A 27,885-nucleotide genomic window follows, 5' to 3' on the forward strand; every position below is an offset into this window, starting at 1 on the left:
AGTGGTCAGGCACTGGAATGGCCTACACAGGGAGGTGATGAAATCACTGTCCCTGGCAGTGTTCTAGATGAGGAGCAATGAGATATCATTAGTGGCTTGTGGTAGAAATGGTAATGGGAGGACAGTTGGACTAGATAATCTTGTAGGTCCTTTCCAACCTTGTGATTCTATGATTGAGGATTATTACTGTCACTGGAAAAGGATGATAGGTGATATGAAACTTATTATCCATGTCTTATTCTGTTGTTTTTTTTCTCTCCCTGCAGACGGTGCTGAGATACAACATTCCCTTCCCGCAGGTTTCAGAATCCTTTGCCTTACAAGTGAAAACCAAACCAGACAATTGCACTGAGGATGATGTACACTCTGTTGCTCTCCATGTCAATGTCAGGTGACTTTGAAGACACAACTCATAGCCACACTTGGGGCTAGATATGGCTGGAGAGCAGAGTAGTACTTGGCTGCAATGGAGGAACCCAATAGTTGCAGCAGAAGGGCTGTACGGCAGATGGAAGGGGTGGGAAAGAAAGAGAAGGTGTCTCTGAGGAAAGGAAAATGGGGAAAAGTTTTAAAGTCTTTTGTTCTTGCTAGGGAGAGGAACAGAAGTAGTCACCTCAGATTAAGGGTGCTCACAGCAGTGCAGCTATAGTCTACCCCATATGAGTTACTGCCTGGCCACAGTTCTGACTGCACTGCCTGGTTCAGGGTCCTGCATGCAGGGTGGTATGATGGAGGGACGGGGTAACTGGGTGGGACCCTTCATTTGATCTTCTCCCTTAGGTACACTGGAAAGAGAGCCATTTCTGACATGGTGATTGTGGAAGTGTCCCTGCTGTCTGGATTTGTCCTGGCTCCAAGATCTGGGATGTCTGTAAGAAGCCTGGAATCAGGATGATGATGTTGTGTCAGTTGGACCATCCACACCCAATGGGAGGGGAGACTGCATAGGAATGCGTTGCTTGTCTCTATCTTGAGCAATTTCACCATCTCTTCCCTTCTGTCACACAGAAATATGCTTACTGTTATCTCTTACCTTACTGCTTGAGTATAGTGATCCTTATGGCTCACTTGTGTCAGTATATCCTTGACAGCCACATAGCCTAAGCTTATGTCCTTGGGTTTTGCAGGAGGTAAGGGGCCCAGCAGAGATTTCAGCCTGAAGGGTTAAAAGACCCAAATAAACTCAGAAGTATGTGAATAAGAATCTGCTTACACAGGCTGTGTAATCCCTGTTGGGATTTCTCACACTTCCATTTCCAAAAGAACCAACTAAAACTGCCACACCTGCTCCTGTTCTAGCCACATCATTCGCATCCTGTGAGAAGAACAGAGAAAACCCAAGCGGGTGTTGCCATCTACTTGGACAAGGTATGTGTGTGTTACTATAGGATTTCCGGGAGTGGAGGACACTGAAAGGGCTGTGTGGGGAATCGTGGACTGGACTAGCAGAGCAGAATTCATCTTCATCTAAGTCTTGCCTTTGACTCCGTAGAGTTGTTACTGTCTATCTTCAGGATCTAATTTAGGTGAGGAATCAAAAGAGCAGCTCAAAAATGAACTGTCATTTGCTTTTCTCCCTCAGCTGAGCCATGTATCTGAGACATATGTCCTGCATCTGGAAAGGGAAATTGAAGTGACCAACCTGAAGCCAGGACATGTCAGGGTCTATGACTACTACCATCCAGGTGAGTGTGGTACTATGGGCTGCTACGGCTCTCTGGGTATCGGTGCTTGACTTTGTACAAAGATAAACACTGTCTTTCCTGTCCTGTTGCAGAGGAGCAGGCCCTTGCTGATTATAATGTTTTCTGCACCTGAGGTAGGTGTGTACCCCACAAAGATATTTTTACTCTTCCCTTCCTCAACCACTATACAGATCTAGTAGCCTCATTATGTTGCTTCTCTTGCTGCCTGAGAAGAGCCTTGCAAACCCATGATTCAGCATGTTCCCTTTATTTGGAACTTCATCTGGAATTTCCTGAGTCTCCAGGGATTTTATCATCTGTTTTTTGGTGTTTGTCATTGCTGTATTGCTCTGTAGGTGGGACATGGAATGATTAACACATGCTCTTGGTATGAAGGACTACTCATATGCATTTTAAAGATTTTCCAAAGGATATTTGGGCTGGTATAGTGCATGGGCCAGCTAAGTGACAGTGCTTGCAAACAGTTTGTGCTGTGACAAGAGATTCCAAGCAGAATTCAAGGTTTCAGTTTCAGTTTACAATATTTGGGTATGGAATAGAATCTATGAATATCCCAAATTAGAAGGGACCATAATGATTGTCAAGTCCGACTCCTGTCACTGCTGAACATCCCACCTTTTTCTGGGAAAAGGCTGAATTAGGACAAGGGCATTTAATTAAACCAGAGAAATGCTGTCCTTGAGAATCCTTAGTGAGGATATGGTCTCCATAGCTGCCAGCATCCCAGAAATAATAGAATCATGGAATTACCCAGGTTGGAAAAGACCTTGAAGATCATCAAGTCCAACTGCAGCCTAACCAGTACCCTAACTCTAACAACCCTCTGCTAAATCATATCCCTGAGCACCACATCCAAACGGCTCTTAAACACANCTTAAACACATCCAGGGATGGCAATTCAACCACCTCCCTGGGGAGCCTATTCCAGTGTTTATCTACCCTTTCTGTAATAACTTTGGTTATGCTGTTTTCTCTCTGATATGATCCCTCTTTTTACTCTCATTTCTCCAGGGACATGGACTGCTCTCTTACTGTCTATTGTTTCAGCCCACAGGAGTTCTACTAGTGGGACATGCTCTAGGGTGGAAATCACAGTTACTGCTATGCTGGGGCATGCATCACCTGGAAAGTCACATCTCAATGCACTTTGATATTGGTGCTGGGGAAGATCTTAAGATGGATTTCAGGACTAACCCCAGCCTATGCCATGCTGCTCATCTTGACAACCATTTTCGGGTGTATTCTTTTGGGTGTCTGATTCATTCTGATTGTTATAATCCGGGGATTTTCTTGCTTGTAAAAAGAAGGAAAATAAAATATAAATCATAGATCTGGATGCTGTGGTGGTGTTTGTATTTTACCGGGAGGTGGTGGAGTCTCCTTCTCTGGAGATATTCAAGGCCTGACTGGATGCCTACCTGTGTGATGTGGTGTAGGGAACCTGCTTTGGCAGGGGGGTTGGACTCGATGATCTCCAGAGGTCCCTTCCAACCCCTACAGTTCTGTGATTTTGTGATTTTATAACAGAGTAATTATAAGCTAAACTTTGGAGGAGAGTGCAGAAGCAAATTTATGCAGAGACAGTGTGGTTGAACTGTATACTTGGCATTTATTTCTTCCAGCATTTCTTTGGGCCCCAGCAACATCATGCAGACACCAATAGGGGTTGAGGACTCCGGCTCTCCTTGAAGACTGATCCCATTAAATATTGTGTACTGCACACAGATGCAGCTCAATAGTAAGGTTTTGCTGATAAAAAGCGAGAGCTGCAGTCCATGAAGTCTGTATTTTGTATTGGTATGTAAAGAGCACCATTGGCTACAGCTTTGGCTCTTGTGGTGAGGGAAAGACAGCACTGCCAATGCAAAGCACAGGCAACGTATGTGATAAAAGTCCTTATAATATGGAAAAAAGACTTATTGGGAAAGCAACTACTGCAGTGGTCTGGCTTCTAGTGGGGCTGGAAGGCATATCATGCAAGGAGAGGCTGAGAACACTTGAGATGCCCAGTGTGGAGAAAGCTGAGAGTGGACCTCATTGCTCTCTGCAACATCTTGAGGAAGGGAAGCAGAGCGAGGTGCTGGGCTCTGCTCCTGGGAACTGAGGACAGGACAAGAAAGACACAGAGCTGCACCAGGAGTGGGTGGGCACCTGGGTGCCTCCTGGCCAGGAGTAGCTGGTGATGGTACTGATAATGGGGGATGGAGTTGGGGCTGAGTTGGATGAACTGTGCCAGAACAGGATTGTGACTTTGTTTTTGCTGCTGCAGCTCTTGTTTCGTGCTGCTTTCATTGTCTGTGAGTTAGGTCGGGTTGTTTGTTCAGTATATGAGTTTCTGATCAGTAATAAGTCCAGAACTTCAACAAATATATGGACTCCACTCCCACAAAGCAGTAGGAGCCAGGACTCCTGGCTTTGACATAGTGAAGCCGTATGCTGTTAAAAGGGATCTGGCTGTACCCTGAAACAATTGTGAGCCTACTGTGAACAAACAAATGTCATCTGAGATTGTTTAGCAGGCACTGCCTGTACTTCTTAAGAACCAAGGAAAGAACAGAAGTGCAGCCTGGTGTCAAGGGTGAGTCACTTTCTTGCTCTGATTCCTGTTGATTTGTTTATCCAGGTGCACTTTCACCTTTATTTCTCAGCCATTGGCACTGCAATCACTTAGCTGAAAAAAGTTATAATAATAATAATAATAATAGTATTATAAGAAGCAGAATTTCTTTTGAACCGTGGTTCCATATTCAGGTAGAAGTTCAGTGTAAACTATAGGTTAGCAGGTTTAAGATCGGCGTGTGGAAGAAGTTCCCAACCTAGGTATCATGTTGGAGCTGCTGGAACAGGTTCAGATGGGGGCCACAACGTTGATCAGAGAGCAGGAGCACCTCCACTACAAGGACAGGGTGAGAGAGTTGTGGCTTTTCAACTTGGAGAAGGCTGCAGGGGGAAGTTATAGTGGCTTTCCATTACCTGGAGAGGGCCTGCAGGGAAGCTGGGGACGGACTTTTTAGAAGGGCATGTAGCAACAGTATGAGCAGAAATGGTTTTGAAGTGGAAGAGGCAGACTAGATATTAGGAAGAAATTCTTTACTGTGAGGGTGGTGAGACACTGGAACAGGTTGCCCAGCGAGGCTGTGGATGCCCTCACCCTGGAAGCATTCAAGGCCAGGCTGGATGGGGCTTTGAGCAACCTGATCTAGTGGGAGGTGTCCCTGCCTACAGTGGGGGGCTTGGAACTAGATAATCTTAAGGTCACTTCCAACACACTCTGTTCTATAATTCTACGATTCTATGAGTTGCCATCATGTAGGGCCAGAGCCACATTGTCTTGGTAGCAGGAGAAAACCCTTTAGGACTCAAGCCGTGCAGTTCTTGACCTACCTGCTTGAGGTTCAACCCCCATTTCCACTGGTGAGTGCATGCATAAATTAGTCCTGAACTGGGCCATGCAGAGATGTGCGATATAGATGGAGTGAACTGTAGTTGTTAGATTTCCTTTCTGCTCTCTATGCTCTCCTGCTGGGAATAGGAGCGCTCCGCAAAGGAGAAGAGCACTATGCACACATACTTTTTGTGTTCAAAGCCTCTTAACAAGTTTGGGGACAGCATGACCATAAGAGCGCACCTTGAGCTCCAGCTGAGGGCGCATTGCCAAGGGGTCGTGCGACAATCTGTTAGATGGCAAAAACAATGGAATAGAGGCTGCAGCTGGAACAAGGAGCAGGGTCAGAGCAGTGAACAGGAAACAAACTATTGCTTAGCAAAATTAAAAGCAAACTCCTCCGAATGTTGCTAATGCGTCCACGGGGGAGTAGGAAAGCAGAGAGTTTGGATGCCAGAACGACTTGGATTGGCTGAGGACATTCAGAATGGTACAACCCTGTGCATAGAGCACTATAAACACAGGAATGAGGCAGAAGGAATGAAACTTTGGGGCTTTTGTTTGCTTCTTGGGAGAAACGGCAACAGCAGCAGGTGGATTGTAGTCCTTGGAAGGAGAGAAACCACACATCATCTTCTCTCCTGATCTGCCCTCCAAACAGATCTACCTCTCTGGAAGTCTCCTAAGAAAATGTGGATTCCCTTCCTCCTCAGCTGCCTGGGCTACACCTTGGGGATAAAGGCACAACTGTAAGTACCATTTCAAGATCTAGAAATTGACTGTTCTGATACTGAGGGAGGGGCCAGGATAGCAGGGAGAGAGCACGGGACCCTATGAGACATCTCCTAGGAGAGGCAGATATGGGGTGGTCTGCAGCATGCCAGAATCCCTGTTATGAACAGAGTGCTCCTGAAAGTGACAGCCTTTCTTTTGGATATGGCTCCAAGAACTGCGTAAGGACTGTTAGTGGGAGCAGGAAGAGCAATAACTTCTGCCTGAGGAAAACTGAAGGGAAAGGTGTAGGATAAAGAGAAGTACAAGAGATCTAAAATTGCAGGGCTGGGGATGATTAAGCAGGAACCAGACTGCTGCCAAAGTAATTGAGAAAACTTCTTGAAGCAAGAAAGGTGGATTCTTTCCTATTGAGGGTCTGGAGAATAGCTGTAGAGTATCTTGCAGTTTATGTAGGGGTCAAAACAGACCCAGAGTCATACAGAACTCTGAGATCAGAATTAGACAGCTGCGACCTTCTGAATGAACACAGCAGGTTTGGTTTTGGATCCCAATCTCAACTTTGCAGCTTGTTCCATCTCTCAGTCCCATGTTCCCTTTTTCATGTATACTGGGAACCCCTAAAAAGAGCTCCCTTTGTAGAGGTAGAGATAGACTCTACTATGTTTGTTTCCCTGTGTTACTACAGCATATTCCAAATTCCATACAAGCCACTGTAAAATTAGGTCACCTAAAACATTTCTCATATAGTTACCTGAAATGTACTATTGCTGTTCCTATCACTCCTATGGGTGTCATTCACTCTCACTGATAATCATCTCTAACAGAGCAGCTGCATCTAGAAAAGAGGTAAACCCTGTTGCTTCCTCAGATGATGGATTATTAATATCAAGACAGGGTAAGACCGTCTGAATGTCTTATTTCCCCATTGCAGGATGTACCTGATCACCCTTCCAGCTGAACTGTCCTTCCCCTCTTCCCAGAGAGTGTGTTTGGATCTCCGTGGCGTGGACAATAGTATTCATGTGGTCTTAACACTTGTACATGGATCTGGCAACCTCAGCCTCTACAACAAGGTTGTCCGGAACAATTGGATCTTTGAGTGCTCCAGATTTCAGGTAAGGACCCATGAGCCAAACCCATGAGCCTCATTTCTTTGGGTGAGCTGCCAAATAAGAGTTAATATGCCACTAAGGGGACATGCTGTGCTGGCCTCCAGAGTAAGGTGGAGCAGAGGATGGCATCACAGTTCGGGAGATTCAAGAAGAGCACCTGCTGTGATGCCATCTTTTCCTCCTTGCTTGCTCTCTCCTAACCTTGTTACTTCCCTTTCCTAGGTCCCCAAACCTGCAGGCAGTCAAGAGGTGGGCACTGTCCAGATGCACATCTCCAACGGCCAGTATTTCAGTACAAAGGAAGAAAAGCAAGTCCTGATCCGTAGGGCTGGCACTGGCACCTTCATCCAGATAGAAAAACCTGTCTATAAGCCGGGACAGACAGGTGAGCACTCTGAGTGAAGCATCCTGATAGGTTCTCTTGATCTGTCTGGACTCTGATCTTATTTTTCCCTGAGATACGTGCTCAATTCTTTGTGCCATGTAGCCTTTGTGGGGATAAAAGGGTAGGCTACCTACAACTGAGGCCTCCACTACCTGCTGGTGTGATGTATTAGCGCACTGTGTTATAGGGAAGGGGTTTGGTTTCGCAGGCTATACAAACAGAGCTGGTTTGGGATAGTGAGCCATCATAAACACGGCTTTCTCAAAATCATGGAGTTCCAATGGGGGCCTCCACAGGCTGGAATCAAGACCTGTGTCTTCTCCTCAGCCTGTGACTCCAAGCACTTCCTTGTGTTGTGGTTGAGTGGAGCCAGAGGGTGGGAGAGAGTGCCAGAAAGAGCAGCAGGAGCAGGACAGTGTACAGAGGGGAGAGACAGTGAGCCTGGATGAGCAAGTGCTGCAGGCCTGGGGGTACCAGGAAGCTTTGATTTTGGAGAGACACGTGCAAAACAAGTCTCTGCCCAACATCCTGCATGTCTCCAATGTGCTCTTCTCTCTTTTTCCTCTCAGTGAAATTCCGGATAGTGACGCTGACTGAAGACTTTGTTCCCGTTAACAACAAGGTAAAGCCTAAGTGCATGCCAGGAAGCTTATAGCCTTCCTCTGCCAAGTCTGCTGCCTTTGCCAAACCCACAAAGTGGCTGCCAGTCAGCCTGCATGTCTGCAGTACCCAGCAAAGCAGACAATGACCTGTTAAAAAGCATTGCAGTGTACAATCTCGTGGCTGAGTTGACTGTCTCAGCTGCTGTCTAGCATGGCTGTAGGTATTTGAGGAGCATGCCAGCATGCTCTGCTAGTTGAGTTAGTAAAGGGCAGCCAAGAAACTTTGTGCATTTGTCCCATGACAGAAAAGAATTTTACTGACTTGCTTCTGGCAGCAGCTCATTCTCCCCAAGTCAAGGGACTGAAAAGTTGCCAAAGACTTGAATAGGTGCTAGCCAGGAAACTGCAAGACTAGCAGCTTCCTATGGTAAGCAATTATACCTGCTGCCCAAAGCTGTAAATATTTCACATTAGTCCATCCTGAAGTAATTTAAGGAGAGCCAATAAGAATTCATGCCATGCCAGATAAATACTGAGGGGCATAAATGAGCAGAGAGTTAAATCTCTAGTCTGAAATAAAAAGCGAGATTTTTCTGGCTTTGTTGGTGCTGACTTTGTTTGTCCTTTCTTTGTTTTACTGATGAGAGCCTGGTATCATACACTCACTTTCTACCTCAGAAACAGAAGGCATCTATTTCAGATAATAAACAATTGTAGAATCAAGCTGCTTGTATTGTAGTGTTTGGGAATGTCAGTGTTAAAGTAGTACATAGGCTAAGTGGATAAGTCTATATGTAGGCTTTTATGCCATGCCAGCTACTGACACTGATGTGTGTTTGCTTTGCAGTACTCCAAGGTGGAAGTCCAGGTGGGTATGTCAGATTCCCCAGATGTTACAAAGAAGGGTACTCCGGGATGGGTATCTAGGCTACTATCTTATGAACACAGAGCACATATGTACTCCATCCACATTCTTGTAGCAAGAACTGAAGAGCTAAATCATTAAGCCTATATTCCTTTCTACATTCAGAACTCTATATAGACTTTAACTCTTAAAGTCTATCCTTACACAAGACTGTAAAGTCTAGATGTCAAGACCTTTCTTTTTCAATGGCAATACAGAGCCTTGGGGTGTTGCGCTTATCTCTGTCGGAGCTCTGTACCTTTTGTAGAAAACCAGCAGGAGCCTGTGAAAGACTCTCAGATCTCTCAAAGTTTGAATCTAGAGGGATTTGGGGACAGAAAGACATTAATGACTGTCTCTTTTTTTCCTCCAATTGCAGGACCCACATGGAAACCGCATTGGCCAATGGCTGGATGTGAGACCAAAACAGGGCATTGCAGATCTCACTTTCCAGTTAGCTTCTGAAGTCTCTGTGGGGACTTACAAAATCAACATAGTGAACCCCAAAGCATCCAGTACATTTAGGGTGGAGGAACGTGGTAAGATGGAGTATGGAGAACAAATAACTGGATGGAAAAAGTGCTTATTTCTGTCTGTATAACAGTATTACAGACAAACATCATAAACTAAGTTTTACTACCTGATGGTAAAGTTCCTTCGTGGGACTTCAGCTTTATGATAATAGGCTCTTCCCATTCATGAGCTCATGTCTAGATAGACTGCTGCCTTTAATGAAGTAACTCTGTTTTTTTGTTCCAGTGTTGCAAAAGTTTGATGTTTTCTTCGAAGGACCAGCTCAGATTTATGCTTCAGATAAAACTTTCCTTCTGAGGGTGTGTGGCAGGTGAGGAGGCAGTTCTGGGGAAAGGAAATAATGACTGTTCCCCCTCTTGAATCCAAGAAAGAGAAGTAACTCAAGAGGTGCCAAACATGAAGTATTTCTTAAAAAAATCATAAATAGTGCTAGAGCCAAATTGTAGAGTTCTTATTTGGGAAACATGTTCATGACCCACACCTGGCAGAGACCATCCAGCTATAGAGAGACTTGTTATAGTCAAGAGAGCCTGTACCAGAAGCTGTGTGTGTCCAGCCTTGAAAGATGTCATATGGGGAAACATGCATATTTGATGCAGAACTGATCTGTTGAGGTACAGGATCAGGAGCTGATGTTTCTGTTAAGTTCAGCAGCATGAAACATCACCTTCTTAGAAGCAGTGGGTAGATTTCACTCATTCTGCAATTATTACTAAAAACTGAGTATATGGGAACATAAGGCAGAAGGCTTATACCTCAGAAGATATGAGCATAAAGGAAGAAAGAGTGTTCTAGAAAACACTTCCTGGACAGACAGAGGTGATCTGAACCATATTTGGAGCTGGGTTGTCTTGTATTTCATGCTGCCTCTTTGTTAACAGACTGGCATAGCTTCTTATTAATTGGGACATTTAACATAGGAGCATAAGAATCACTAATAGAAAACAGTGCAGAGCTCCGCATCCTTAGGGTGGTTTTAAAATTTATTCCTGTCACTGGTACAGTCAGGAGACACTGCTTTAAAAAGATCAGAATAGGGCCAAAGAAAGGAAACGGAAACAGGGCAGCAGAAGAGTCCACCCTGATGAGGTCTAGATTCTGCTGTAGTTGAGCAACAAAAATGACAGCAGATCTGATGATGAAGAGTTGAAATTATAAAATGAGCCCATAACGAGAAGAAAGGTCTGAGGTCAATCCTGCAAGTCAAGTTAGTGAGCCAGGCTGAGGAACAGTGTAATATATGGCCTGGTATAGGCATGCTTGTAGTGTAGCCCAAAGTCTGGAGCTTGAATACAGGTGCCAAGTAGATGGGAACCAGCAAAGCTTCTAACAGCTTTTATTGCAAAATCACAGAACTTCAGTACATCAGAGCTGGCTTTCAGTCAAAGCCCTGGAAATGAAAAGAGATTGCAGAGCTTATTGGTGTTTGCAAGGCTCTGGCAGATACTACTGCAGAGATTCTTCCATATCTGCAATTAAATAACCTGTTAACAGACACACACAAAGCCAGTTTGCTGAACAAACAATATATTTTCAAACCACTGAACATGAGTCTTTACCTTTGTTCTACCAACCATACCACCACCTCTTGAGATACAGTGATGTAGGACTCAGTGTGACAGTGAAAAATGCTTCTGATGCAGGTGCTGGGTAGGATGTGGGAGGGGAGACATTTAAACTGGCTTTGTAAGGCCAACACCAGGAGGAATTCTGTTTAGTTCTACTACTGTCTGTAGCAATAGAACAGATCAATACAATGTGAAAGGAGTTACAACAAAGGTGTGATGGCAGAAGGATCAGCACAATAAAAAAGTGCTACAAAGGAAAGGAATATCACTCTCCCATATCAGAAGGTTCTACATTTGCAGGGAAAACCTTCATCAATGAGGAATCTCCACAAAGAGATCCTTCCCTGAGGGCAATCAGCCCTTACATGAGGTCTAAGAGAGGTGCAGCCAGGCTCCACCCCTTGTTGTCACACAGCTGAATTGCCTTCACCTGTGCTCCCAGGGCTGACTCAGTCCTTTCCCCAGGTGCTCAAACAGTGGTTCAGGTCATGACTCAACAGTTCCCTTACACTGTCACACCATCTTGTTGATGTTTATGGGGGATACAGGCTTTTGCTTCTTTTACATCTGATCTCTATCCACTGATTGCTGTGTGGACACATCAGCTTAGATCAACTCTTTGCTTCTGCCTGCAATTCTAGGACACTAAGCACCCAGAAGTGGGAGAGCACTGGCAAGTCTGTGGCTCTGTTTCTGACCATGTTATACTTCCCAAGTATACAAACTGCTGTATTTTCACTTGTTCTTGCTTGTTTACAAAATACATTAAGACCTACATCAGGAAGTCCACCTGTGTGGAGTAATGTGCTCAGTAAATCATACTGCAGTTGTCTGCATGGAGCTCGTGTGGTGTTCCCTCTGCAGGTACAGTTATGGGAAAGCAGTGAAAGGAACCATGTGGGTGACCTTGTGCCAGAAGGCAAAGAGGTGTCCTCAAGATGCCAGCAGAGATATCTGTAGAGAATACAGCGGTCTGGTGAGTAAGATTCTGGAAGTGGAGGACTGCCACATAGGACCACGTGTCAAGGGCTATGAGAATAGAATGAATTGCTGCTTAAGTGAGTCTGCCAACCTCTGTAAACTATCTGTAGGCTAATAAGTAATCATTTCTATTCAGTTAATGTGATTATAGTTACCTAGGCCAACAGACAAGACTCTACTGCTGGAAGTTCTTTGTTATTTTTGTTATAGGGATAGGGAATAGAAAAGAGGAATTTCACAGACAAAACTTGAAGAAAAGAATTTATTTAGTTATTTTTTTATTTATTTTCTGTAGAGAAGCATAGCTAGACAGGAATAGACACAGTGTAAGAAACATCAACTAACAGATCTTTCTCATATACAAAAATATAATGTTACGGTGCACCCTCCTTGGAGCTGAGTAAAAATGCCTATGTACAGGTGTAGACAAGATTATTTCAACAGCCAATCAATATGGATGCTTCTTTTTACCTTTAAAAACAAACAAACAAACAAAAAAACCCACATTCTTTCATTTTTTTTTTCCATCCCTAAAACAATATGTCATAACTGGATCCTTCTCTTCTGCATAAATGATTAGCAATTTTCATGCTTTATGATTTATCATAATAATATCTTATAGTAGTTGTAACCTTTCAGGTTTGAGAACAAATAGTCACTTTAATTCTGCAGTTCTTCCAGTCAGGTCTCTTGTATATACTTGTATGTATGTGTATATATATATATATATATATATACACACTTGTATACTTGCTTTGTGATCCAATTAGTGCAGCCTTGAGTTTCCTACTAAAGCTGGAAAGTTACCAACATTGTAACTTTAATGCAGCTGTGATAAGTGATTTGTTTATATTTCTGTGATATGAATTACACAGATTCATGCATATGACGTTAAAAATACAAAATTCAAAATGGGAACAATACATGTGAGTCCATATTATTACTTGTTGCAATCAACAATTATGGCAGAATGTCTAATGTGTTCTTTAAATTCCTTCCCTTCTCCCCAACCTCCAGTTATATCTATCTTTTCCCATTGCAGACAGCAAGCAAGGGGTGCTTCACGTCTTCAGTAAGCACAGCTGTGTTTAATATGTCTCCCAGTGAGGATGACAGCAAAATCTATGCAGAAGCTTCTCTCCTGGAGGAAGGCACAGGTACCTGTAACCAGAAGCTTACAGTCATTTGATTCAGAGGTTGTACACGGGTGAGAGGGACCTTTCCTGGAGATTAAGCATCAGAGCAGGCATACCTCCTCCTGTACTACAGTGTGTTGGGGCCACTAGAAGACTCAAAGGGTGCTCCTGCTAGAGGAACTTCATCTGTCCAGCTGCTGGCAGATGAGGTGTGGCTGGGCATGTGGTCTTTCACAGCTTAGGAACACGCACATGGAACTGCCACAGGAACAGCCTGCACACCTTGAAATGTGCTTATTTTGGGAAGGAAGACTGAGACATTCCAATCAGAGGTCCTGGGAATACCAAAGTAAGATTAAACTAGGCTGCAGTGGTCATTTCTGATACTGATCTTATTTCTCTACCTTCCAACAGGAGTCCAAGTCAACACATCGAGCCAAATTGTCATTTCCAGGACAGCTGCAAGGGTAGTGTTTGAGACACCAAATGCTTACTATACCCCTGGAGTACCCTTCGAGGGGAAGGTGACTTTTCTCTTGCTTCTTCCCTTCCCATTATTTGCCAGTGGATTTAGCATCAAACAAATCTTCCTGACCCAGACCATTCTCTGTTCCTTAGAGTAGCTTACTTTATAATGGTTCACATTACTTGATGGTGCAGAATAGCTCCAGTTTCTGCATTTCAGATTCTCTTGTGATAACATCTGTGGCTTCTGCTAGGATCAGTGAATGATTTTTGCAAGTATGTCTCAGCTGTTGGCTAGGGCCTGAGTTGCTCATACTCTAGTCGCATGCTGCTTTTGGAGAAGATAGTTTTAAATCACCCTCAGCTTATCTTTAGAGATATGGAGGTTTTACAGATTTCCTATCTTGGAGTCAGATTGAAGCCAATGCCACCAAAACAGGAAGGCATATGTGTTGGGGGGAAGGTTTTGGTTATGGCACTGTAAGACATATCTGACCTTAGCTTTTCTGTCTTCCCTATTCTCACCAGATTAAGCTTCAGGACCACTATGGAAATAGTATGAAAAACAGAAAAGTTAATCTCATTGTAAGGTTTATGAAGCGTCAGCTTATCAAAACATATATCACGGATGACAGTGGAAGAGCATCGTTCAACCTGGACACAACTGCCTGGAACAGCTCCTCAGTCTCTTTGGAGGTAAATTCTACCTCTGCATATAGGAAAGTGATATACCTTGTGCTCCTGCCCTGCAGTCCCCTGCCTGTTTAATCCTGGGCTCCCCACACAGGTCTGCCAGTACAGAGCTATAAGAAAGACATGACAAGCCATTTCCAAACTGAGCGAAAGGCATCTTAACAGAACATTTAAGTACGTGTCCTGAACCCTGATTTCTGTATGTCTCTGTTTCCATCCCAGGGAAGGTTCACACTGGAGAATGTCAAGCAAAAACCTTGGAAAACTAGTATCAGTTACACAAATGCTTACCATCACCTGCAGCCCTTCCATGTCACAACCAGGAGCTTCCTGAAAATACACTCACTCACAGGGAAGTTACCTTGTGGGCTGAAGCAGAGTGTCCAGGTGACCTTCACACTCAGTAGGGCTGATGTGGGAGACAACACCAACCGCATAGATTTTGCATATTATGTAAGTAAGGTAGACAAGAACCTAGATGGGGGAAGATAATGCTTATGATACCAGACCACAGTGAAGTATTATATGCATAATTTAAATCATCCCTAGAGTGATGACAATACGGGCTTGTTCATGGAGAACTGGGGGAACTCTACACACATGCAGAACTCAGCCATCCCACCCAGGTCACCTGCATGGATGGGAGGAGAAGTTTGCAACTCACTGTACCCTTATCTTCAGCCCAGTTTGCAGTGGGAGATGGAAATGTTAAATAGAATCTGTTCTCAGACTCTTCTCCCTTTGGAAACTGGAGAGAAGGATCACATTTTGCACTGGTTATCAAACAGCTGCTCAGTGGGGAAATGGCTTCTAGTTTGGAAACATGCCTGTTAAAGGGGAAATACTTTAGTTTTCACTCTCTTTCGTCCAGTGAATTCACTGCCTGGACAGATCACACCAGAATCTCATCAACAAAAGTTTCTTTTTCTCCCACACTGTGGTACCTGTAAATCTGCCAGGCCTGAGATATGAAGATGAACTGGACCAACAGTTCATTTTGGTGGTTGCTCAAGAGTGCAAAACGCACACTGAGTGTAAGAGTGCTCTGGTTTCAAACAGCAGTCTCCTCATCCAGTGTTCTCACCCTTCAGGTCACTGGGAAGGCTGGAATTGTCAACAGGGGTCGGAGGAGTGTCCAGGTTGGAAAGCTGAACAGTAAGTTTGCAGTGGCCTGGCTGACCTACAGGAAACAGCTTGGCCTATTGGATTTCTATGTCGGATGATGAAAGGTTCTGGAGTTTCTCCTGAACTGCCTGAAACTACAGCTCCTGGGCTGTCAGCAAACAGGACAGAGGGAAATGGAGGAAGCAATTGTACCATCTGGTAGAGGAGAAACAGCAGTACAAGAGAATTAATGAAGGGAGGAAGGACTGGGAGAAACTGTGAAGAGATGGAGTACGTGGGGTTAGAGAATGGAGGGAGAGGGCAAACAGAGCAACACTTTGGTTTTATTTCCTCAGTGCTGAAAGGTTCCTTCTTTATCCCACTGACCTTCACTGCTGACTTCACCCCTTCACCCTGCTTAGTGGTATATACTATCTTCCCCAATGGAGGAGTGACAGCTGATAGCACCTGTTTTGATGTTGCCTTGTGCTTTGAAAACCAGGTGAGACTCACACCTAAAGCTGAGAGAGAGCTGTGCCATGAATCCATCAGCCTCCTCACCCTTCTTTCTCTCTTCTTCATGTTTCTTTTCTTGGTGTGTTGCTCAAGGTCAAGGTTGATTTCCCAACTAAAGAAAGCTATGCAGGGTCAATAGTGCAGCTCCAACTTCAGGCAGCCCCTGGCTCCATGTGTGCAGTACAGGCAGTAGATGAAAACATGTTCCTCATAAGACCAGAGAGTGAGCTGACAAGTGAAAAGGTGAGTGCAAATAGCCAAAAAGTAAAAGAAGGAGTGATGTATAAGTTAGGAGCCACAGGCAGGGACTGTGGTGAAGGAAATTGGAAGCTAATGAATGACAGAGTCTTTGTGTGGAGATGTGGGAGTAGGAAGCAGGGTCTGCCTTGACAGATGGCAGGATGTACGCTGGGCAGGAGGGTGGAGTGAAGCATCTGGAGGTATTTTCTCATTGCCTGATTCTTCCCTGCCGGTGAGTTTCCCTAGGTGTACGGCTTGTTCCCTGCTATCTACAGACATGGATACCCTGCCCAAGTAGAAGAGCATTCAGATCACTGTATTCAACCCCAGTTCATGTCATCTGGGCTCCAAGGAAAACCACAGCATCCCTTTCAGCCTGATATTTTCAACATTTTCTGGGTAATCAACTGTATATTTTGCCAGAACTAGCAAAATTATGTGCATCTGAGATATTTTTCTTCCCAAGAAAACTGACAAAACCTTGCCTTCTCCAGACAACTGCTGCATTGTACATTGTACATTGCAGCTGTGCTTTCTCACGAGATGTGAGATACCAGTATTAGTATGAGCAGCTTTATTCCCCTGCACAGGTGCGAAAAGAAAGTTGATAAGGTCCTGCTCTGGCAGTAACCTGATTTATGGTTGTCTGTCAGAGGGCAGATTTAATCCCAGCTATTCCCTCTGGTGCACATGAGGAGAAGAGGAGGGGCACTGATAATGGAAATGTGTTGAGAGGAGCAAGATATCCATCTGTCCCATTGAACAGAGGTACTTGCTTAGTAAAAGAAGGGACTGGAGAGGCTGAACCTTACCTCCTCAGCATGGTGTCTGTTTGGGCAAGTGCTACTTTGAGCTGCCTGGGCAACTGACTTTCCTAGTTGTGATGATTTGCAGTCATTGTGAGGAGCAGTACTGCTCTTCCCCACTCACATCTACTTTTATATTTCCCTTGCCCACCTTCTTTTTCCAACAGAACATGGGTCTGAAAGTCTTCTCAAACCTTGTTATCAAGAAGCCAACACAGTGCACTCAGCGGACAGAGAGGAAGCCAATCATGGGTGAGCTGTGTTTTCTGCCTATCCTTGTGCTGGGATTTGAGATCACGTAGGTAGACAAACCTTCTTTAGATAAAGATTTAGGTTAGATTTTAGGAAGAATTTTTTTATTCAGTGGGTGATGAAGTACGGGAACAGATTTCCCAGAGAGGTTGTGGATGCCCCATCAAGGCATTCAAGGACAGGTTGCATGGGATACTGGGCTAGCAACTTGTCCATGGCAGGGAGGTTGGAACTAGATGATCTTTAAGGTCCCCTCCAGCCTCAGCTATTCTATGATTTTATGATTCTGTGGTAATCTTAGTCAAAAGGGCTCTTTAGAGATTTGTTAATTTCTTAGCAGCAACTTTTGATCATGTCAGCAAGGGCTTTGTCTAGCCAAATCTCTGTAAACTTCTAGTGGTGACCTGCCAGCTGTTTTCAACTTGTAGTAAATTTCAGTGAGCAATAATCATGCCTCATTGGCTATAATACTGTCACTGATTCTCCCGTAAACATTTTTTTCCTCTCTCCTACCAGGTCATCCCATTCTCTTGTGTCAGCCCCTTTCTGACTCTTCTCACTTGCTTTGCCTCTTGCCCCAGTGCTTGACTATCTGTCATTGACAGGGCTAATTTCTCTGGATTCCTGCTGTAGTGGAAAACTTTAGTCTTTCTTTCAGGGGTACCTTCTATGGAAGATCAAAGAATTACTAAGGAACAACCCCAATTTACAACCCAAGGAAGATTTCACAACTCTTTGTCTGAAACTTGGATCTGGAATCTCTTTTTTGTTGGGTAAGTGATGCCAGACTTTACAATCAGATAAAAGAATGAACCCTTGTTATTAACTTGTGTCCATTCAAAAAACTACCCATAGGTGTAAAGAGAGGTCTGTGTATGAATTTTATGTCTCTTCCCTAAACTTATAGTGAGTCTAATTGAAGGACTAGTGGTCTTTGAGGAGCATAGCTCCATACATTCTTAGAAAAGATCAATGCTTCTCGTGTTCAGACTACTGAGTATCCTCTCTCACATGCTAGTGTACACTCAAACTTCACAATTTGGTGGGACAAATTTATTTATGCAAGCGCTCTCTTGCTCTCAGCTCCAATGGCAGCAGGAGTGTTCCAGTAAAGGTACCTGATGCTGTTACCAAGTGGAAAGTCAAGATGTTCTGTTTGTCTGGGAGGACATTTGGCCTTGCTCCAACCATGAGTCTCAGAACAATCCAGCCTGTCTTTGTAGATGTGACATTGCCATATTCTGTGATCCGAGGAGAGACCTTCATGCTGAAGGCTACTGTCTTCAACTACCTGCAGCAATGCCTACAGGTAATGTGCTGGTGCCACAGAAAATACTGTATGGGACATGCCTATCAAGCCCTCCAGTTCTACAGAACATGTGCCATTTTGTCTTTCCATAATCGCTCAGTCATTCTCCTATACCATCACTCTTTCAGATACACGTAGCCCTAGGGAAATCGCTGGACTTCCAGGTGGAGAGATGCCAGACCTGCAGGGACAGAGAGTGCTTGTGTGTGGAAGAGTCCAAGACCTTCACGTGGAATGTGACAGCAACCCAGCTGGGTGTGGCAGGAAAAATGGGAGCAGTGGTGGGGAACCCTAAAACTGAAGTGAGAGGGAGTGGGAGATCCAGAAAAGCTGGTAGAACCTTGCCTTCTGTGCAACCCAAAGTTTGTTTATAGTGGTAAAAGAGTGCAAACCATTGTGTTTGCTTTCTTTTTCCTGTTATAGACAGGCTCTTATAAGAGGGCAGGAACTGAATGGGAGACATGGAGAACTCCTGGGAAGAGAGATGTAGGACCAGCCGGGGGAGACAGTGGCTTCACAGATTGGAGCGGGGGAACCCAGTATGGTGCTATGCTTCACATGAAATAGGAAGGCATCACTGGAGACCAAGGAGCTGAACTTTCTTACACTACAGTCACATGTAGTGGATCGTAGTCACTGTTGGTGACACATTACCTTCATACTCAAGCTGTCTGAACAAGCTGTCAGCACAGACTGGCTTATCTTTACCTGTTAAAACCACTAAGACTATGAGGACAAGCTTTCTTTTAGTTAATGTTTGCCTACAGACATAAGAAACAAGCTCTGTTCAATTTATTTGCTAGGGACTCTGAATATCACAATCAGGACTGAAGTACTGGACACAACACCACGCTGTGGGGGCAGGAAGCCCTTGCCAGCTACCATGAGGCGGACCCATGCTCTGATCAAACACTTGCTGGTTCGGGTCAGTATCAGAGTAGGCTTGTTTCTCTCCCAGACTTTCTTTGAATGAGTGAAGGGAGGTTGAGCTGGGCTAAGCAGTTTTCTCCCCAGCCTGTTCTTAGTTTACTTTGTTTTCTCCAGGAGCTGGTAAAGCCTATTCCTTCCCTGCATTACTCTTTCTTGAGCTGCATTTGTATGCCATAGCTGTGTTTCTTCCCTTCCTGCTCAATCACCAACTGTTCATTAATTTTTTGCATATGCTCACTGAAAATAGAGTCCTGTCTCATAGACTTACTTTTGATTTTTTAATCAGGCAATTTCAGTTCAGCTTGTGGACTAACCCCTTAATTCAGACCTAAAACTGCTGTGCAGTTTTGCTGCTGCTTGGGAATTTTGGTATTATCTTGTTCCTTACATCTCATGCCTTTGTTTCTGCCTTGGCAGCCAGAAGGTGTGCTAGTGGAGAAGTCTCACAACTCCCTTTTGTGCCCAAGAGGAGGTATGTAAACGGGTTGAATGAGTCCTGCAGACTGAAAAAAAATTGACGTGAGAGTAGGACTGAACTGTGGGAGAGCTGATGAAAGAATATTTTCAACTGGTTTTTCACATAGGAAGTTTCATTTCTCATTGGGATAGAAAAGGACAGGAAATATTACTTCCACACTTTCTTCCCTGTTGAATTTGCCCCTAAGTTTAGGTGGCAAATTGGTGCTGTGTTGCCTCCTTTCCCACTGCATCTCTTGGATGTTCCTGGAGCATGATAATTAGTAAATGAGGAGCTGCTGCCATTCCACCCTATCCCTGCAGCGCTGCAAGTCCCTCTAGGATGTGTGATCTGTGTGTAACTTGTGAAGGATCATCCTGTCCAGCACCTCTCAAGTTACCTCTAATTTGAAGTTTCAAAGCAAAAGAGTGATGACTTGGACAGCCTACAGAGAGCACTCTGCATGAACAGGATATAGGCAGTGTTCCATTTATCTGTTCCAGTGTTGTCTGTCAGATTAGGTACTTTAGATCTGATTTTTCATACTGAACCTTTTCCCTGTTGTTATCAGGAAACATGGCTGAAGAACCTATGCTGATTCACCTTCCTGATAATGCAGTAGAAGGATCTGCCAGTGCGTCAGTTTCCATTTCAGGTAAGTCAAGTAGCTCACTGACTTACACTGCTATTATGGAAGGGCAAGGTCTAACTTGGTAACCATGTCAGGGTATCCATTTGAAATGACACTGCTCAAAAGAGAGGACACTAGATTTCAATGCCTTGTAAGATTTGACAACACCAGGTTTTATATATATTTATTAAGACTTAGATTGTAATGAGAAAACTAATTTGCAGATGAGAATAATCCTCATTTTTCTGGCTAGGACTTTTTAGCAGAGCCTAGAGACCTAATTTACCTGGGACTTTGGGAGTCTGGCTAGTTTTTGTAGATACTATCTTTAAAATTCAAAACTATCTTATTCTCCATTAAGTTTCACTGCTACAATAAAAGCTACTAGAAAGGAGAAATCTTTCTCAGCATTACTAAGCTGCAAAAGAATTATTGGGACAGGCCACTGGGACCAGACATACCTCCCATTCATTATGTTTCTTTGCACTTGACTCCTTTGCCACCAATGACAGAACTTGTATGAAGCCAGGCCTGGCATAATTCCTCAAATAAAGGAATACAAGAGTTTTCTTGCTGGTTGAGGGACAACCAAGTCACCTTCATGCCATCTGACTAGCACCACTACTGGGTTAGTGATATTTTGATGCTCAGCATATGCCCAGGTAGAATAGGCCTGCCTAAGAATATGAGACATATTAAACTTTGTCTAAGAATGTCTATATCTGTATGTCTGTATGGCAACTTCTGCCCTGCTCATAGCCTTTTACAACAGCACTTGCTGTGGTTGGAACCCTTCATACTGAAAAAGTCCTGTGGAAACTCTATAGAGGAATGTATCACATCCTCATAAGAAAGAGTAAATGCAAAATAGTCACCTTGTTCCATCCTGCACTCAATTGTTTCTTTCCCTTCTCCAGTATTTTCCACCTTTGCTGGGATAGCACACTATTATCAAATGCCTAGTTGAGGACTATTTCAAATTTTACTTAAATTTGCCTTCTTATACTGTTGCACAGGTGACCTCATGGGGCTGGCACTACAGAACCTGGACCGCCTGGTGCAGATGCCCCATGGCTGTGGAGAGCAGAATATGGTGCTGTTTACTCCCATTGTCTATGTGCTGCAGTATCTGGAAAAGACAAGGCAGCTGACCCCTGTGATCAAGGAGAGGGCAACCGGATTATTGCACAATGGCAAGTACAACAGATCCACCAGTGTTCCCCATGTCCAATGTACTAACAGCTTTCTCCCTCCCAGCCATTCTGTCAGTGTTGGCCTTTCTGAATTACCGTGCTTTATTAATCTCTCTTCCCATCTCCCCAGCCTACCAGACACAGCTTCTTTATAAGCGTAGAGATGGATCCTACAGTGTCTTTGGGCAGCAGGATGGGGAAGGGAATACTTGGTAAGCACTGGAAATAGTTCTTGTTCTTAATTTGTACTGTCTGGGCCAGAGCATCTAATGTGCCTGAGAATGGGTGGTAGGATGTGTGTTCTCTGTTTTGGAGACAGATTGAGGGATATGAGACACTTCAAAAAGGAGTGAGGCAGGGCAGCAGAGCTTCTGGGAAAGTGGAACACAAAGGTATCATCCCAGGGGGCAGGAGATCCCTTTTTCTCTCTGTGGACCCAAACACAGCACCAGGTTCTGCCTGCGGTGTCCAAGCAGCCAAGAGGGTTACATACTGACTAGAGAAACATCAGGGAAAAGCAATGAGAAGTACTTTTCCCAGTGAGGAAGTTGCTTATGAGAGTTTCAAAGTGCAGTTTCAGAGCGCATTGACACTGTGATGGCTGGGCTGGGAGAAGTGAAGGGAATAGAGATTCTATACTGTCTCTAGGTATTCAAGGGAGATGAAGAGTGAGAGGAAAAAGTAGAAGGCTAGAGATTTTGCATTTGTGAAATGACTGAGTAATGCAGTAGTACATGCATGACAGTACATGTGTACATGCGGTAGTACATGTGTGGACCAAGGGTGAGGGAGAGGAGCTACTTTTCACCTTTAGTTTGCCTTACCTATGAAAGAGACAATTTAAAAAGACCCCCAGAGTATCAAAAGGCCTCTGTGAAAGTCAAATGCCACAGGAGGCATTAGTCTTTCTTTTTGTGTTTTTGTGTTTCTATTTCTCTCACAGCTAATCCTCTTCCTAGGCTGACAGCTTTTGTAGCCAAGAGTTTTGGCCAAGGCAAGAAATATATCTATATAGATGACAAGAATATCCAGGATGCCCTACGCTGGCTGGAGCAAAACCAGCTCCCCAGTGGCTGCTTTGCCACCAAAGGAAATCTCTTTCATTCCTCTCTGAAGGTAAATGAGAGCCGAGTCAGGAAGCATAGCTGGGGAATGGTGGAACAAATATTGTGGAGGCAAAGGGTTGTGGGATCCTGGAAAGTTGCTCCTACAACTCATGCATCCAGCCTGAAAGAGAACAGAGTATGAGGCAGGGAAAACAAGAAAAGCTTCTTCTTGGAATACACTTCTGAGCCTACTTAGAGAGTGAAAGGTGCTTCAGGTCCTGGCACAGTCTGGGAGGACACAAGTGAGAGCTGTGGAATCCATGCTTAATGAGAGGCTCCAGGTGTGGTGGAGCCTAGATGGAATCTCTCACCTGCAGAGTATCTCTGGCAATTGATGACTCCTCACAGTTCATCCCATGTGTGTGATATCTGGTGATGGGTTCCATCCACAGGGCAGCTTGGATGATGAAATCTCCTTGGGGGCGTATATTGCTGCAGCATTGCTGGAGCTGGGTGAGCCACTGAAGGTGAGAAGAGCCCTGGTATCTGCTATTGTCCTTTACTCTCTCATGCCTGCTCCCTGCTATGGGGAAGAACCTCATAACAATGGCCAGTAACAGATCAGGTGCTGCTAAGAGGGACCCAGTGTTCGGTAAAATTGTTATGTAAGTCCTTCTAAGAGACAGCATTGTAACACCAGCATACGGCAATAATGTTTGGTGACTGTGGTTTCCAGTGCACAGCGGAACTGAACTGCCTTTTTTTTTTTTTTTTTCCCTCAAGAGACTATGGTAATTTACTGGGTTTCCCTGGGGCCACACCAGAAAGATAAAGTCTGGCTCCCTGGAACATCCACCAGAGAGACCCTGACAGAGGTTTTGTCCCTGTCAGAGTTTGGCATATGTCTCTTCTATGAATGCAGGGCAAGTTAATGCAGGCTACCTTCAGCTGCCTACACCACTCAGTTCACAACATTACCAATACATACACAAGAGCTGTGCTGGCCTATGCTTTTGCCCTGGCTGGAGACTATGAGAAAACCCAGGAGCTGCTGAACAAGCTGGAGGAACAAGCCATCAAATCAGGTGCTGGCTATTGGGGTAATACCTCTTGTTCAGTTGCTGGGATCTGTAGCAATGTGTCTGTGCATTTTGCCTGCCTAGAGGTTATAATCAAATATGTTAACCTATGCAAGAGACTTGATAAAGGGGGAAAAAATACACCTGCTATACTTGCATTTATGTTGTAACTGAATCATGTCAAATGATATACATTATTTAGGAAGCTATAAAGGGTGACTTTCAGAAAATTTTTCCTCTGCCTGGAGAATTAAAGCATCCTCTTGTGGGAGGATATGGGGCTAGAGTTTTATTTCCTGTTTCTAGAACCCTCTGTTTCTTTCATTTCAGACAGACTCTCCTTTTCCTTCTGTAGGAGGACAAATACACTGGAGTCCCAAAACGAGCTCTCCAGCTTCCACAGACTTCTGGCATAGTACTCAGTCAGTGGATGTAGAACTGACAGCCTATGTACTCCTGGCATACCTCTCCAAGCCAAGACTGCAAGCAAGGGATATGACAACTGCAGCTGGTATTGTGGCGTGGCTGACCCAGCAGCAGAATGCCTATGGAGGCTTTGCATCCACTCAGGTAACAAGTAGCTCCGTGTGGATTCATCTACTTTTCCACTTGTAGTTGACAGGGCAAGTCTTATTGAGGTCTTCCTGTTCTGAGCTGGCCTCACTAGAGGTAATACTTTCAGGGAGGTGACTGTTTCTCCCTCTCTAGGACACAGTTGTTGCTCTGCAAGCCTTAGCAAAATATGCATCAAGGATGTTCAGCACATCAGGCCAAGCTCTTGTGAAGATGAAGTCACAGAGGGATTTTGGAAAGACATTCCAAATCACTCGTCAGAAACGGCTCCTTGTGCAGCATGCAGAACTGACAGAGATCCCAGGGCAGTTTTTGGTGCAAGTCCAAGGCAGAAGCTGTGTGTTTGCTCAGGTAAGGAGGTGATGTGAATGTGGGAGGGAGGAGAGGAGGAGAATTTTGCCTCTTCTTGTTACATGAGATCATCATGCCTGGTCTGTCTTTTCCCTCACCTTGCAGATGGTGCTGAGGTACCATGAGCCAACTCCACAGACCACCAAAACCTTTAGTTTGCGTGTCAACACAAAGCTGGCCAACTGTAGCCAGGCCAATATGCATTTCCTCACCGTCCACATTCTTTCCAGGTAACCCTAAATAACTGTTTCTTCCTCTGGCAAGACATGCTTGCGGACTGAAACTGGAAAAGCCTCAGGACTGCAATGGAGGGAGTGGGCACAGGCAGGACAGAGGGTGAAGCTGGCAGGTGGAAGGGATGGGAAGAGAAATAGATGCCTTTGTCTTGGTCCCAGATAGGCTTCCTGGCTCAGGATCCTACACACAAGATGTGGTAGAGATGGAGTTGGGAGGGCTCTGGTGTTCCTAAATCAGATGTTCTGACTGTTTGCTGTTCTTCAGCTACACTGGCAGCAGAGTCACATCCAACATGGTGATCATGGAAGTCTCCTTGTTGTCTGGATTTGTCCTGGCTTCAGGATCTAGGATGTTGGTAAGGGGTATGGAATAAGAAAAAGAGCATCCCTGGTAAATGTATCCCATGTTTGCTCCTATTGAGAACTATTCATTTCAGGCCATGAGGTAATGACATTTGCAGGGCCCCTTTGCTACTGACATTGAACCAAAACCTTTCATTTCAATACATTTCCTGCAAGGGTCAGCTACAAGAGGTTCACCTTCTTCCACTGACACTATTCTGGACCAAAAGGATATGCTCTTGGATGTACTAAGTGCCAGCATTTGTTTGCAAGAAATTTTGAGGAAAGGCTTCTTAGAGAAGCTTTATTTCTAGCCAATAAGATGGATTTTTTTTTCCCCCAATTTATCTATGAAACTGAATGCTGAGTTATTCACACAACCCCCAGAAAGATATTTAAGAGCATTCTATTTGTTAGTGAGATAAGATAACAACAGTCTTTACTGGTACATGTTTAATGATCAGTCCTATATACAATGCACTGCCTTTTGTCCCCAGAGTGAGAGGTTCCTCTGAGAAGGGGCAGCATAGTTCATCCCTGAGATGAAGCTTGTAGGGAATTCCCCAAGAGGGACTACCGAAGATAGAGCCAGTAAAACCCTTGTATATGCAAAAGACATAGTCCTACTCAGAGTCCAAATCCGAGTTATTCCATCAGTACAACAGTCCCTCAGGTCAGGACTCCCTAGGGGAATTGCTCACAAATTTCTTTCTGTTGTTGTTTCCTGTCCCAGCTGGAGCGCAAATCCATCATTAAGAAAGTAGAAGTGAAAGCTGATGTCATCTACATTTATCTGGACAAGGTAAATGAAAATGACAGCATTAGATTTGTCGTAGTGAGAGCAGGAAGCCAGAGGACAAGGTACTGTGAGAAGCTCAAGGCCATGGTAGAGAACATTGGTAGAACTGTGGTGAGAGGAAGCTTGCATGTTTTGTTTTGAGATTTAGCGTATGATTTTCCTCACATACTCCATTTCAAAAATCCTGAATCTCTAATAGATGAGAGAGATTTTGTACAGGAAAGAATTCAAGCTTAGGAAGATAAAGATGCGTTGACTTCTTCTTCCTTCCTTCCTTCCACTAGCTCAGTGATAAGTCTCAGACTTTTATTCTACAACTGGAACAAATGATTAAGGTGAAGAACTTGAAACCAACCATCATCAAAATCTATGATTACTACCAGCCAGGTGGGTTGCTGTTTTCCCTCCTACTCTGTGATTGGAAGCTGAATTCCTAGTTCTCTGGCTGTGTGCAAGCAAAGTCATTGAGCACTGTTCCTTGTGCACATGTATGTTTGTGTAATTGTCTTCCTCATTTCCTTTTGCAGAGGAGCGAGCCTTGGCTGTCTACAGTGCTGTCTGTAGCTGAGGTAGGCAGCAAGTCCCTGTGAGGTTCAAAAAGTGTTATCACAAAATGATAGGTTTTGAGTGAGAGAGAGAATATCTGGGTAGAATGTAAATGATCTGAACTGGGAATTATGGTAATCAGTGGAAAGTATATATCCAGAAAGAATGAGGAATAAGCAGTTGTCTGTAGCAGAGCATCTAGAACTAGACTAAGGACAATTCTGTAGCCAGAGACAGCTGAAAGACTCTGGTGGCCTCAAAATGGGTGTGAGGAAGGAAAGACTAAGCACAGCAACTGCACCACATGGCGTGAGAAGGCAGAGCTAATGAAGAGACTCCATTCCCTCCTGAACCCCTGCTATGCTCATTGCAGGGAAACAGGGATTCAGGGAGCCAAAGGAGCAAGCTGAAGCTGAGACAATGTAATATTTTCCTTTGTGGGATGACATAACTGGCAGTTGGAAAAAGAATGGCTTATCAGTAGCAGCTTGAGTTGAAGGCAAGTCTGGAACTATCCCCCCTGGAAGGACAAAGCAGAATCTTAGCATAGAACATGCTGCATCCTGACATAATCCCAGAGAGCACTGTAGGAGTTTCCAGTTTTCCACTGGAGAGGGCCCGGGCAATTTTGGGTTGCAAGTTGCAACTGTACATTTTTTAATGGCCTGTGTCCTTTCTGCAAGCTCTTGTGCCACCAGCCCTTCTTTAAGGCAGTCTGCAAATAGTAATGCAGTATAATTAAGACTGTTGAATTTATCCCAGTCCTCCCTTGCCTTTGACTGAAGCTTATGTGATGATCACAGTTATAAAGTTCAGACTGCCTTGATGGGTGTTTCCCATGCAAGTCCGCTACTGGCAGTGTAGAGTTTTGCACTTTATGAAGGAATTATTTTACCCAGGTACTTCTAGGCATGATTTTCCTGGTTTGGGAGAAAAATGCTGAAAAACACCGAGCAATCACTCAACCAGATCATTCTAGTTTCCTGACTTTTAATAAGAGACTAGGCATAGTTCTAGCATTTAAGAAGCTCAGGAGGTTATTTCAAGTATTTTCTCTTTGCTTCTAATCTCCACTTAGTAGCTATTAGCAGGAATGACAAGAGGACTGATGGTCACAGCGACTGCAGAGATTGCCTGTTCCTGTGGAGACAACAAAGGACAAAAAGCCTGTTTTCCTGAAATATTAAAACCAACCACTAGGAACTCAGTGTGTTTTTTTTCTGTGCCTTGTGACCAAATAGGACTGCCAAGCTATCAAACACAGGTGAT

At 44.3% G+C, this 27,885-nt stretch overlaps 2 protein-coding genes across 23 annotated transcripts in view; both read left to right on the top strand.

Moving 5' to 3' along the window:
• The window catches only part of LOC107318315 (alpha-2-macroglobulin-like protein 1), a 44,141-nt gene extending 41,099 nt beyond the window's left edge, over window positions 1-3,042 (top strand). For 18 of the 22 annotated variants that reach the window (XM_032446795.1, XM_032446822.1, XM_032446813.1 and 15 more), the window contains 6 exons: window positions 267-391; window positions 781-871; window positions 1,300-1,368; window positions 1,583-1,685; window positions 1,778-1,819; window positions 2,754-3,042. In XM_032446795.1, coding sequence (XP_032302686.1) covers window positions 267-391; window positions 781-871; window positions 1,300-1,368; window positions 1,583-1,685; window positions 1,778-1,818 — 429 coding nt within the window. In that variant the 3' untranslated portion in view covers window position 1,819; window positions 2,754-3,042. Of the gene's footprint in view, window positions 1-266; window positions 392-780; window positions 1,190-1,299; window positions 1,369-1,582; window positions 1,686-1,777; window positions 1,820-2,717 lie in introns of those variants that run through there. The other 4 variants (XM_032446808.1, XM_032446810.1, XR_004308513.1 and 1 more) reach the window with 4 other exon arrangements.
• Window positions 3,043-5,465: 2,423 nt separating this feature from the next.
• On the top strand, window positions 5,466-27,819 carry LOC107318171 (alpha-2-macroglobulin-like protein 1). Its single transcript, XM_032446876.1, has 36 exons — window positions 5,466-5,840; window positions 6,758-6,941; window positions 7,161-7,323; window positions 7,893-7,945; window positions 8,773-8,793; window positions 9,209-9,368; window positions 9,589-9,673; window positions 11,796-11,907; window positions 12,955-13,069; window positions 13,463-13,572; window positions 14,042-14,209; window positions 14,429-14,659; window positions 15,298-15,361; window positions 15,667-15,812; window positions 15,920-16,069; window positions 16,313-16,465; window positions 17,040-17,124; window positions 17,783-17,897; window positions 18,208-18,433; window positions 18,562-18,688; window positions 19,237-19,358; window positions 19,781-19,835; window positions 20,392-20,475; window positions 21,468-21,644; window positions 21,775-21,856; window positions 22,604-22,760; window positions 23,143-23,217; window positions 23,613-23,775; window positions 24,125-24,339; window positions 24,478-24,693; window positions 24,799-24,923; window positions 25,195-25,285; window positions 26,005-26,073; window positions 26,355-26,457; window positions 26,598-26,639; window positions 27,695-27,819. Exons 1-35 carry the CDS (start codon window positions 5,782-5,784, stop codon window positions 26,636-26,638), a joined length of 4,302 nt encoding a protein of 1,433 aa, XP_032302767.1. The 5' UTR covers window positions 5,466-5,781; the 3' UTR covers window position 26,639; window positions 27,695-27,819.
• Window positions 27,820-27,885: the final 66 nt, after the last annotated feature.

The sequence above is a fragment of the Coturnix japonica genome, chromosome 1, assembly GCF_001577835.2.
Source record: "Coturnix japonica isolate 7356 chromosome 1, Coturnix japonica 2.1, whole genome shotgun sequence".
Lineage (NCBI taxonomy): Eukaryota > Metazoa > Chordata > Aves > Galliformes > Phasianidae > Coturnix > Coturnix japonica.